The 13,849-nt window shown below is 36.2% G+C and overlaps 1 protein-coding gene across 1 annotated transcript; it reads right to left on the bottom strand.

Moving 5' to 3' along the window:
• Nucleotides 1-199: 199 nt before the first annotated feature.
• Nucleotides 200-12,793, bottom strand: LOC112039034 (uncharacterized). Its single transcript, XM_065765923.1, has 5 exons — nucleotides 12,158-12,793; nucleotides 8,942-9,028; nucleotides 1,063-1,215; nucleotides 863-949; nucleotides 200-784 (listed from the first exon to the last, which is right to left on the bottom strand). Exons 1-5 carry the CDS (start codon nucleotides 12,422-12,424, stop codon nucleotides 695-697), a joined length of 684 nt encoding a protein of 227 aa, XP_065621995.1. The 5' UTR covers nucleotides 12,425-12,793; the 3' UTR covers nucleotides 200-694.
• Nucleotides 12,794-13,849: the final 1,056 nt, after the last annotated feature.

The raw sequence follows: 13,849 nt of genomic DNA on the forward strand, positions 1-13,849 counted from the left end.
AACTGATGATATGTCATATGAAATTCTTAGGTGGCAGTTGATTGCTAATGGAATTGCACTTAAATATCTGCACTTACCTTACCTAAGAATGCAATGATGTGTCTTATTAGAAATAATCCCAAAAACACACACACAACAACAACCCCCCCCCCCCCCCCCCCCCCCAAAAAAAAAAAAAGGGGAACCTTATCAATCTCTAGTTTCTCCTTTTTCTTTAACCCAACAGCCATTTCTGCCAAGACATTTCCAACCAAAGTAGCACTAACCTTATGGTGACTTTTCACATCATTTGAGGACTTGATTGCAACTTTCTAACTTCAAGAACTAAATTAGACATTCATGTATATGCATGGACCAAAATATGTATATTCCCTAAAAGTTTACAAATAAAAAGCCACAACACATCATATATTTCAGTCTACATTTCATCTCACTGGGGTCTATGAGACTCCCTGATCCCAAGGATAAGAACACAAACTCCAACCAAAAGGTTAAAGTAATTTGTTTTAGATGTTCAACATTAGCAAAGTTTCATCTCATTACAGCCATAACAAGAGACCAACTTACCCATGACATACAATGCTTAAGTTCAGCATTCACTCCTTGTCCGATAATACATATTATCCTTATAGCAAGAATGTTAAACATTTGAGAACATGATGCAAAATCTTGAATGAAGCAACTAGATAAACTATTAAAAAATTGAACTCACAGCAGATTTTGAAGCATCATGACACGCCAGCGCAACGTCTAGCAACAAGAGGCAAATATGAAGAGCTATCGTCTGCGTATAATATATAGAAAAGGATTTAACACAGGATTACAACAGCAAAAAGAAAACCATAGGTAATAATTATCATACCTCATCTATTGGTTCAATATTTTGATACAAAGGCCCCAAAACTGATAATGCCTTTGCATATTCGTGAAGATGGAACCAGATAACCGCCTAGATAAGACCAATTTTAAGACAAGCAAGTCAATTCAAGCAAAAAACGAGACAGATGAATTGCCCTTCAGCAGTCTCCAACATATTCACTTATAAACATAACAAAAACATACAATGTTTAGGATTGCCACAGAAGTGTCAAATTCATCCGTATAAACGATACTGGCAGCACTACTTCCTTTAGACCCAGAAATAACTTTGTTCCCAAGATTGCTAACAGCCTCCACCTGCTCTCCAGATGCACAAGCAAGCACTTCACTTCTCTTCTGAACCAATAACAACAAAAAGAAACAATGAATGACCAAAAATAAACAAAGATAAAACCATCGACTAGCAATCTTAAAAATTGAGAATATTAAGTTACAGAACCATAAATATTACAGTGACATGTTTTTTGATAAGTTATCTCGATAGCTCCAATTTTCATAGGAGAATGTTCTTTCCTCCAGCTTGTTATCCCACAATACGTGAGGACAAGAAAAACAAGTAATAATATGATCTTAGTAACTTTCACAGTCTAGACAACTTGGGGCCAGCAGCAGAATATCTTTCAGCCAATAAATAAAATCATGAATAATGGCTTATTTATTGGCCATCCATAGATAGATAACATGACTGAAAAAGAGGATGAAATTAATCACGGTTCGAAAGTTGCAAACAGCCCATTTGTATTGCCATGCTTGATGTAACAATGTAATAGCCATGTCATAACTAACAAACACAAAACTACTAGGCTAAAGAACATAACTGTTCAATATATAAGCCTGATCTGTATAAGGTACATTTGTTTTCCTCCTTGTTTTGACTTTTCCCACAACAGAAATTCAATGTCAATGGACAAAATGGAGAAAAGGATAAAAATGAGACACAATGATTATCAGAAGGGAAGAACATATGTTTACATTAGCCTGAATGTCTCTACCTGACATGCTTTATATTTGTACCTTCATTACTGTTTAGTTTTTCCTTTGTTGTCTCTTAGCACACTGCATGTGTGCCCTGCTTTTATCTTTTCGTCCTTTTTCAATTTCAATGAAGTTTAATCCTCATCAAAAAAAGGAATCAATGCCATCATATTATATATCAATCATCAAATACCGCGCAAAATAGACCTAGCAGACTTTTTTTTGATAGGTAAGAAAAAGTATATTCAAGAAAAATGCTAGAAGCAAAATAAAAGTAAAAAAAAAGTACAAAAAACATGGAAAAGAAAAAACATAAAAAAAACATAAATTACAAGGAAAGAGAGACAAGGAAAAGAGGAAGAGAGTCACTATATGTGAGTCCCCAAACCCTAGCCCAATCAAAAAGGGAACCAGAAAAGAGAGCAAGCATTTGGTCCTCAAATCTATCCAAATCCTCGAACGTCCACCAATTGCGTTCCCTCCAAATACACCACATCAAACACAACGGAACTAAGTTCCAAATGTAAGAAGAATGCTTCCCTAGCCAATTCCACCAACTAAAAAGAAAATTTAACACTGTACATGAGGGAACCCATGAAATCCCAAAAATCCTAAAGACGAAGCACCACAGCCAATAAGTCTTTCCACAATGTAACAACAAATGATCCACTATCTCACCACAGCAATGATACATAATGCACTAGTCAACAAAGTCAAAGCCCCGAAGTCGCAGGTTATCTCCCGTGAGGATTCTATTCCATGCAGCTATCCAAACAAAAAAAGAGACACATCAGGGTGCATTAACCTTCCAAATGCCTTTCCATGGAAAAACAGCAAAAGAAGAACCATGTAGCTTATGATAATATGAACGGATAGTAAAATCCTCGTTTTTTGTCAACTTCCATTTCAAACGATCACCATCAGTCCCTAAAGGTAAATTGGATGCCAAGAGTCGTAGGAACTCATCCACCACTTCTACCTCCCAATCATTAGGACCCCGATTGAAACGAACATCCCAAGTTCTCCTAGCAGACTTGGAAGTAACACTTTTAAACAACTTGCAAAAAGAGAGTATATTCAGATAGGGAACTCCAAATTATGAAATCTTCTAATCTAACCCAGCAAAAAGAATAATATATTTGAAGCAGCACTGCTAAACTTTAAGGATTAAATAAAAAATGAAATAAATTAGGTCTATTCTTTTCTTTCCAAATGGTCCATATTAAGAACATTGGTAATTTAATATGTTGGTACTAACTTCCAAAAATCTCACCAAAAGCCTGTTTGCCAAGATTCCCTTTCCAGTTGGCCAAGAGATCAACTACTGAATTCGGTATTGCCCAACTAATCTCTAAGAGACAGAAGATCAGTGTCCATATCTCACATGCTATTGAACAATGCATATAATTAAATGGTCCACAGATTCACCCGTTAGGCGTTACACACAACACCAGTCCACAAATACTATTTCACAACTTCTCAAGTTATCCACTGTCAAAAAATTTCCCAAGAGCAATAGTCCAAAGTGAAGAATGCTACCTGTAATGAAGCTCAAACTTTCCAGATGTTTTTCCAAGGGAAACCTATTTACCCTCTAAATGCAACATCTAATAATAGTATTCCATAGCTTAGTAGAATGCAACATCCATTTCCTTCCTGCCTAACCTTAGTAGAATAAAGATCATCCAAAAAGTATTCCATAGCTTTCATTTCCCAATCCTGAACTGGCCTAAAAAATAAAGGGTTCCAATGGATAGCTCCATTTGAGCAATCCATGGAGTATGCAACTCAAGCATCTCTATTCCTTGCAACAATTAAGAGCTCAAGAAATTTTTCCTTCAAAGTTAAATCTCCATTCCATTTATCATGCCAAAAGAAAATTCTTGGTGTCATCTTCCACTTCAAATCTTACAAATTTAATAAAGCTGTCCCAACCACATCTATAATGTTTCATAAGCTCACTCCATAAACCTCCCTTGTGTCATTTGAACGCCAATCACCCTAGGAAGTACCATATTTGATATCAATTACCTTGCTACATAGTGCATCCCTCTCCTTCACATAACTCAACAACCATTTGCCAAAATAGAGGGCTTTGTTCAAAAGTCAGTTTTCAACACTTCGTGTTTAAACACCATAGCAACACTAGGTCTCCCATTAAAATGGCAACTACTCCACCATTGTCTTACCTTGGCTACAAACTACTCTATTTTGAGCCACATGTTCTCAAACTTGGCCTTTTCCTCTATTAATGCCAAGGAAGTACCAAACTTGATATCAAATTATTGCTACATAGTGCATCCATCTCCTTCACATAACTCCACAATCATTTACTAAAATAGAGGTCTTTGTTCTAAATCCAAAAGTCAGTTTTCAACAGTTTGTGTTAAAACTAGGTGTCCCACTAAAATGGTAACTACTCTACCATTGTCTTTCCTTTAACATGAAGCCCTTTATTTTGAGCCACATGTTATCAAACTTAAACATGCCCTTTCCACTATTAATGCCATTAGCATCAACCAGGATTTGGAAGTGGTCTGATAATGTTTGAGGAAGTAATCTCTGATTTGAATTACTTAAGTATTCGTCCTATTCTAGAGAAATAAGAAACATGGATGTGGATTCATAGTTGTTGGACTAGGTAAAAGCACCTCCTTCCAAAGGTAAATTTATCAAACCATGTTCAGTAATGTCAAAAAATTGGTGAATCAATATTATTTGGATATCGTGTCATAAGGGTAAAAAGAAGAAATCCTTTTTTATTGAATGCCTTGACATTTGAGAAATCCCACATCCTTGTGCAGGCCCTATCTGCTCCTGCTCGTTTGCTAGGGAAACAATCAGTGTTGTAATCTCCTGCTGTGCACCATGGGAAGAACCCACCAGCTGTTAACAGGTCCTCCTATAAATCACGTCTTTCCCCATCTACAATGGGACCATAGACACCAGAAAAAGACCACACAAAAACCATCAGAAACATAGTTGAATTTGCAGGTAACTGTGTGATCACCCATCTTTTAGTTTGTCTACTACCCTTTTGTCCCATAATACCAAGATGCCTATTACAGCCCCCAATGTACTTAAGACCTATCAAAGCTGGTTCCCCATAAGCTTCTCACAGTCTCCCTACTTATTATTCCCATCCAGGTTGCTAGAAGGCATACTATATCTGTTCTCCAATCTCTTAGTAGATTTCTAGTTCTCTGTTATTCATCCCCATCATTAATATCATGGACATTTTAGTATTTTACAAGATATTCACATACTAGGATATTCACTCGCTGCTCCTTTTTTTCTAGTAATTTATTAAAGACAAAAAATTCTATAGGTCCCTTATACCTTTGCCAATTCATTTTAGACTTGTTTCCTTATCTCGTTGTTGAAGTGCTCTTCATGTTCTCAAATCATGACTTCCTCTTACCTCAAAAGAAGTTCCCAAGAATTTACTAAATCTATTAATACATTTCTTACCCAGTCTGAAACTTCGGTGCTTGAAACGTCATACTTTTTTTTTTTTTTTGGATAGGTAAACAGAAAACTTTCATTAAAGGGGGAAAAAAATAAATGAGAAGTACAAGATGTTCATGGTGATGAGCAACAACACAACAGCAACATAACAGCAACACAGCACAACTCTACACAACACACCACAACACACCACAACACAACAACAAGAGAGAAGTCAGGAAACTAAGCTAAGAGAAGGCATAAACTCCAAGAGAGAAGAAAACTCAGTAAAACCCCAGCAACGAGACCACTCCATTAGACTGCGTTGGCATAAAATCTTTAACTCCTCCAACGTTTTCTCTTTATCTTCAAAAGATCGACGATTTCGCTCCAACCACACAATCCACATTAAGCACCCTGGAACCAAGTTCCAAATTTCCGAATTATGCTTCCCAAGTCACTGATGCCAACTAGATAACAAACCCGCCACCGAACCCAGCATAACCCAATGAATAGCAAAAGTCTGAATCATGAAAGCCCATAGGGAGTGAGTAACAGGACAATGAAGAAGAAGGTGGTCTATCGACTCCCCATCACAGCAACACATACAAACATCATACATCACCACTGTGTTGCCTTGTAACGCAGCTGAGGGACTTACATCAAAGGATCTTTTGAAGAGTACCATCTCCAATACTGAAATTTCTAAGACTATCTCACCCCTACCCAAGGACCAAAACTCTAGCACTTCTTTACCCATTTAAGTCATCACCATTTCCATCCCCATCCTCAACCTCAATGACTCAATTAGGCTATCGTCAAACCATTGTTTATATAATTCAATAGTTACAACCATGGTTTTTAAAATTGGTACAGGCAAGGAACCATTTTTAGTCCCGGTTCCCGGTTTAGGCTCGTTCTGACCAGTTTTAGGGGTTTTATCGAACTAGTTTGCTGCTTGGTTCCTAGTTGAACCAGCTAGTCCAATCCGGTTTTTAAAACCATGGTTACAACTTACAACAGGGGAGAAGAGATTTCAACCCTAGATGTCTCCATTGGAAATATCATGAGATGCCAACCAACTGACCTACAAGGCTCTTGGCGGGTTGTCGTCAACCCGCCAATCCTCTTGCATGGACGATATCATCTAGAGATTTGTTTCCATTGTTGCTACTTGATTAGGAAAAGAAACACCACCATCCTCATTGCTGTCGAAGCCCAAGAAAGAGATTGCATGCTCGATACTCACCATCAATTCCTGTCTAGAAATAACCACTGGCCTAGCCTCCGATTGGATTCCCATGGGACACCCCAACATTATCTCATTTATGGTCCATTTGGTTGAGTGGAAAATGGGAGTCCTCCATTGTTTGGTGTGATGGAAATAAGGAAGGATGGAAAAGGGGGTGGGTGGAATTTTCCACCCAAGCCCAACCAAAACCATCCTCCCAAACTGGGGATGAAAATATGGAGAGAATATGTTTTGTACAGAGAATTTACTATTTTATCCCTTACAATTACAATCTTTTCTATCATTTTTTTATGTAATAAGGTTATAATAGAAAATTTATTCAAAGAAAATTTTTCATCCTCTTTACCAAACACATATGCGGGAAATTAAAACATTTTCTATCCATCCACATTTTTGTCCTTCCTACATTTTTGCTCTCTCACTTTTCCATTCTTCCAACCAAACAGAGCCTTAGTCTTGGGTCTTTCATACTTCCCACCTACAATTGAAAATTTTGATGGTTCAGCTATGTAGATTCATTAAATTTACACAGAATTTCAAATGTTAAGGACTCAAGGACCCAATCTGCATCCATGCCATTGCACCAATTCAATTTGGGCTTTTAAACGCTTGCACACTTCAAAACTATTTTAGCCCAATCTTGGTTCCTTGGCTCCCGTCCAGAGATCTATTTTTTAAATCCCCACCTATGGTTTCTATCTTGATGGTCTCATGGCCCAAAACCAAATGTGTTTTAAAGCCAATCAATTTGTTTCTTTCTTTTTTTGGCCCTGTTCCTCACAACAAACTCTCCACTTAGCTCCTTCACGCAAAATAATTACTAAGTTTAAATTTATGTTTGGTTCAAATATCCGCATATCATGCCTACAAATTTTTCCTAGAACTTACACCTTTTTTTGGTGGTCTCATTTTACTTTAGTGTCGACCAATTTGAATGAATATTGTCACACCTCTGCTTGAACCACTGCCTCATAGGAAGCACGTGCCTCCTATTTCTCCATTTTACCAACACTAGCTTTGTATTCCCACTTCCAAACCTACACCCTTTAGATGGTTTTACGGATGTGTTCATTGTTAAGATTGTATTAAACGTGTACTTGTTCTTTGCGTTAGCATAATGAGACTTTTAACCATTTTCGTATCCAAGTCAAAGCCCTTCCAGCTGCTAACAAGGTTGCCTTCCAGAATAACCATTGTACTCTATTGTCCACCTCTAATATATTCTTTTAGAGCCATAAATTTGTCCAAACACATTAGAGCGTGGTTGGACCAAGAAAGCTTTGTCACCTTCTTTGGTTTACCATATGAAATCTTTGGTCTAGTCAATTGTAAAAAGGTCCACTGTTATTGCCAAGAAACACCTTACAACACCTCATCCCATGAAGATAGATTGTAGGAAATATTGCCATTTTTCAAATATCGTAAACATAAAATTACAACCCGTTCCTCCATTAAGATTTCAAATGATTCTGATTCAACACGAAAACATCTCAAACCACCCAAGTTGGAGAAAAGAGAGATTTAGAAATGCTAGAAGGCTTGAAATTAAAGTGGCTGAAGACACAAATAGGCGTGTGCGTCCAAGAGACTACCATCCCCCCAAACTCTAGGTCCCTCAATTTGGCCATAAAACATAAACAATGAGGCACTAATGGGGCGTTAGTGTTACCTTCAAAAATGGAAAGCTTGTACACAACGCTTCAATTGGATAATGCTAAATCTCATATGTTAAACTATTATGCATTTGATAATGAACCAATACAATATACTTGTTTTGGGTTAAGGGAATCTAACTCGTCAACATTCTATATGGGAAACATAGAGGTTTGTGAAATCTTCATGGATGGGGCACAACCCATGACATATGCTCCTTGTAAAGCCAAATCTGGTTTGCAATAATTTATGGTTCCTCCCAGGAGGTAGAAGCGATGGTTGTTGTAAACAAGATAACTTTATGCTCTTAAAGAAAATAATATATCTAGTCAATCATGTTAAACACTCTAAACAGAAGTTTCCAACCTCTGCCATAGGCATAATGAAACTGCCAGTTCTTTTTGTGGATAATCTAATCCTTTTAACTTAAGTTTCTCAATATCTAATTTTTCCCTGCCTCATGAAAGTACATACAAAATCTCAATTTCCTTGTTAGTTTGATATTGCCATCTATTATAAAAAGAAAATATCACATGATATAAGGGAATCTAGAGTGAAAAGAAGTTAACATCACAGTATAATATATTAATTTTCTGTAAAGGACTTAATTGGTAAGGTATTGCACAATGTGCCTGATGCTCATGCCTTTGTTCAAGAGCATACTAAATGACCATATACTAGCATAAAACTGACATCCGTATATATAACAAGGAGAAAAGGTAAAAGGATATGTACCTTGACATTATTAAGTACTTCAAGCAAATTCCTTGGATCTGAACAGCCATCACGAAAGTACTCGGCGATTGCAATATTATGAATAACCTATAAAAAAAATATCCATAAGATTTGTAAGCATAAATCCTACAGCTAAAAAACTTATCAAGAATATATAAATAAATCCTACAGCTAAGAAAGATGTAAGCAATCCCATAATCCATGGAAGTCAAAATGTAGCATAATAATTGTTATGTCTGTGTCCACTAATATGATTACAGGCTAGGTTGCACCAACACGGCATTTTTGCCAAAGTACTGGTGTCCGACACGGTACCAGTACGACTCACCGGATTCCGGTGTTCGAGCAGTGTTGTTTTTTTTTTTTTTTTTTTTTTTTTGCTTCTCAGACACGGCGCCAACGCGGCAGACACGCCAGCAGTGGAAAAAAAACAAACAAAAACAAAAAAAAAAAAACAAAAACAAAATTCAAGATTTTGACAGATGGACAAATCCTTAACATTAATTTTGTGATATAGCCTTGAGTGAGAAGTGAGAAATCTCAAATCAGAAACCCACACAGCCCAACCGTTGATTTCCCTCTGCCCGCTGCCCTCTGTCCCTCGCCGGTGCAACATCGGGCCGATCAGCGAGTCAGCGAGCTCTCTCTGTCCCTCTGTCCCTTCCGATCTCTCTCTCTCTCTCGGCGTAGACAGGTCCGAGCTTCTCTTCTCTCTCTCTGTTTTGCAATTTCTTTTCCTTTTTTTTCTTTCTTTTATCTGCTGACTGCTTTGGATCATATTTACAACACCCAAAGCTTTTTTTTTTTTTTTTTTTTAATCCCACTCACTGTGTTAATACTTTACTGTATATATATAAATTGTTTTTTTTTTTTTTTTTTTGTTTCTTTACTCAGCCTTGCCTTATAAATTATAATGTTTATTATGAATTTAGTGATTTTTGTTTTTGTGTGTCCTACTATAGTTTTATTTATTTATTAAAGTTAAATATTGTAGGTGATTTACTAAAGCTTGTTTTTGTGATTTTTGTTCTTGTGTGTCCTACTTATTTTCCTTTTATGTTTTTAGTTTGATGTTGAATGTAGCCTATTTAAACTTTTGGTTTGTACTCTAAACATTTTATGTGTATTATTGTACTACTTTTGGTGTTAGTTTACTTATTTGTAATTCTTACATAATTTAAATTCTAGACATAAACGTATTTTATGTCTAAAAATATTTAAAAATATGCCTAAATATAAAATTTAATTAATTATTTAATTGCCGTGTCATATCCTTATTTTTCAAAAATTGCCGTATCCCCGTGTCCGTGTCCGTGCAACATAGATTACAAGTGTGATCCACGATTTGACAGAAATGCTTACAAAAAATTTTAATCTAAATAACACACAAAACTTATAATTTCATATAAACAGAAAATTCAATCAAGAAGCTCGAATAAAATTAGTCCCAAGCCATACAAAAATCATATTAAAACTTTACGATACAAAAATCATATTAAAACTTTACGATTTTGTACGATAGTCTTGGTAACAAAAATTGACTTTCATAAGAAAAGACTACTTCATTCCACAATATAAATTAATTTAACAAGTAGAATTGTAAGAAAATCCTTCAATTTACTGAACTTGTTCATTGGGGAAGGGGGTGGACATACTCTACAACAGAATGCTTGACATTATTGAATATTACTAATAGAACCAAATCTGCTTCATATTGAATATTCTCTAATTATTTACCAAACAGACATTCCTCTGTAATAAATAAAAAAACCTAATCTGTTTTTTAATCCTAGAAAACAACAAATAGCCAAATAATAACCATAGTGGAGTCCGAGCTTTTTGCTTTCAAGGACAAATCAGCTAATAACCATAGTGGAGATTTTTGCTTTCAAGGAAAAATCATCTATTCCTCCACAAAAAGGACCCAACTTAATATTTGGAATGGATAATACCATTAGTGGAAGCTTTTTTTTTTATAAGTAATAAGATTTATTGACATCAAAAAAAGGGACACCCTAGTACACAGGAAGTGTACAGGGGTCAAACAAATCAAGTACAAAAATTACATAAATCAAGAAATTCAAGAAAGGAAGAGAATGATTGGTTTCTCAAAGCTGACAGCCAATCTACTAAGGTTCTAAAGAGCCTGGAATCTCAATTGGCACTTCTTGGTATTTCCAACGGAAACATCCAGGGTTCAAATCCCCCCCCCCCTCCCCAACTATCTAATTATCAAAAAAACAAACCACAAAGATTATGCCTTCCTAATGCCTACAGTAGCAGGCTAATTGTATTAGAAACCTAGACCAACTAAATGTTCATTTACTCAAAATGCTACCACAGTATGTATAGAAAGACAGTCTAAAATTGTTGTAATTGTACTGGTGTCTGTCTAGTACTTTACGGGCTCATCATTACATTCAACCCCTCTTAGTGATGCCAAGGGATCCCTAAACAGTATAAATCATTTGGGATGGTTTGTCAATAAAATGCATATAAGAACTCCTCAAATGAAATTAGGGTTAGAGGGTGTGCCAGACAGCCATATGTCATTCTACATAAAAAGCTAGGAGGTCGATAATAATGCTTTTAATTACCCTACTCTTTTCTAGATAACGGTCCCTCCCTTTTGCCAACATAGACAAATAGACAAACCCAATAAATCCTTATGACATTTGCCGCAAATGATCCTCCTCGTTAATGCTTTCTCCATAGATCCTTATGAATGGGTTTGATAGTAATTTTGTTCATTCCCACCCAAGTTTTCAGTTAACACGTACTAGCACTCCACTCGATACGTTTAAAATTACACCAAATATATGACCATCACCAACAGAACCTAAACCCGACCATAAAACCAAAAACACATACAAATCTCAGTTTTCAAGCAAAACACAAACTAAAAAACGCTTCTAACAGCCTGAATTTCTCGTCGTTTATCAAATTTCCAGGACTAATTACCAACACCACTTCAATTACGAATCTCTGCCATTTTCACTCACTCAAGACATCCACATAAGGCTGGAACTTCACATCCAAAACCAAATCAACCTACATGCATTTCTCACAAAAACAAACACTAATATTCAATTATGCGATCCATATCAAAATGACAACGCCAAGCAAAACCTAGCTCAAAAAGAAAAAAGAAAAAAAAAAACCGGAAATGAAGATTTGAATTAAAGCGAAAGCGATTGCGAAAGAGACAAGGTTTACTTTGGGATCGTCTTGTTTCTTGTGCAAGAGCTGGTTAAGGACTTCGACGCACTCGGCGAACTTGGAGGACTGGAAGTGCAAGGCAGCGTCCTTTGCAAGAGCCGCCGCGGCTGACAAAACTGCGTCGTCTTCGGTGGTGCCGGAAGAACCGTCGCGATTCGGAGAAACGGTAACGGCAGCGGCGGCAGCAGAGGCGGCCGCAGCAGCAGCAGTAGCAGTAACAGAAGAAGCGACCGTCGATGGCGATAACGAATCTCGAGCGTCCATTTCCCCCTCCAACCCCCACGGATCGACCAATCTAACGGCTAAGATTGCAAGAAGTACCTTATCCGAAATGAACTGAACTTCGAATGTAATGGGAAATCTGGCCGCAAAACCCTAAATTTTCTTGAAATTGCGTGCGAAATCGGAGTGGCGATTGCAAGTTTCTTTAAAACCCCCTGAGGTTTGGAAAATTTTGCAGAGGAGGACACTTTTTTGCTTAGATGTGTCCGATTTACAAAGAGAGAGAGAGAGAAAAAGAGTGAAAGAAACTGAAAGCCTGTGAGTCCAAAATGAGAGAGAAAGAAGAGAGAAATAGCTTTTTTAAGTTTGGGGCTTTTCTGGTTGATGTGTTTTTTTTTTTTTTTTTTTTTTTTTTTTATAACTTAAGTAAGCTATGATAGGGTGGTGGTGTGGAGTATGAGCAACCGTTTTGGATTTTAGGCCATAGAGATATGTGTAAGAAGCTGATTGTTGTGTATGAATTTTTTTTTTTTTTTTTTTTTAATAATGATTTTGGTTGTTTTATGGTATTTGCCTACTTTGGAGTTTGGGTTGAGGACATTTATGGGGATAATTCAAACTTTAAAGTTAAATAAATAAATTTTGCTTTATTGGTCCACTGTGTATGGGATGCGATTAGTAATGATTTTTGGTTGGGAATGATCTCTGTGTCTCTACTTTTGGTATTGACATGAGAGTCAAAATGCTTGGGTTTTGCTTATTTCGAGTATAAATAGTGTTTAACAAATTATATATGGATGTTGGTAAATTTTATGTGACAAAAAATTAAAAGTTAGTTTATTTAAAGAAGTTTAAAAAATATATTATTTGCACAAAAAAAAAAATCAAAACCAAAAAGCAAAAAACAAAACTTGTTTTAAGCAAATTCCAAACATAAAAGTTTTTGCAAATTTTGTCGGTTTGTTTCGACATAAAAATCCCCCAGTCTAAAATAAATGATAAAGTTTGGCTATAACTAACTTGATAATAGCCTAAGACTATAGCTAACAATAAAATGATAATATGTGTCTCTACTATGTGCATTGCATATGACTTACTAAATTACACTTTAAGTGAATATATATAGTCGTCTTAGATATAAATATAATGTTGGTTACTTATCACGTACTATTGGTCTTTGAAATTTCAAATGAGTGCTATTGGTCTTTGAAGTTTAAAAAATTGGTGTTGTTGGTTGATGATGCTGAAAATATCACCAGTAAAAGAGAAGATCTAACAGAGAGCACTGGTGTGGTGTCGGCCAAATACCCTCCGAATGTCAAGTTAGAACTTTTTACAACTCTAGAGTACTAGAAAAAGGTTAATTAAGCATGCCTTGATTTGTGAGGATATTGAGACTTTTATAGTAGTAGAGGGTTGACCATCTCTTCCTTGGGCTAGAAGTCCTTTCCTTATAGGAATTCTTAT

Source organism: Quercus suber, unplaced genomic scaffold (assembly GCF_002906115.3).
Source record: "Quercus suber isolate HL8 unplaced genomic scaffold, Cork oak 2.0 scaffold_664, whole genome shotgun sequence".
Classification (NCBI taxonomy): domain Eukaryota; kingdom Viridiplantae; phylum Streptophyta; class Magnoliopsida; order Fagales; family Fagaceae; genus Quercus; species Quercus suber.

Bases quoted from the DNA above. Each gene is read 5' to 3' on its own strand.
- LOC112039034 (XM_065765923.1), bottom strand. From the start codon at position 12,424: ATGGACGCTCGAGATTCGTTATCGCCATCGACGGTCGCTTCTTCTGTT. The intron at 9,029-12,157 runs GTAAACCTTGTC...TTTTTTTTATAG, and splicing joins AGAAACAAGACGATCCCAAA to GTTATTCATAATATTGCAAT. The intron at 1,216-8,941 runs GTACATATCCTT...TTATTGGTTCAG, and splicing joins AAGTACTTAATAATGTCAAG to AAGAGAAGTGAAGTGCTTGC.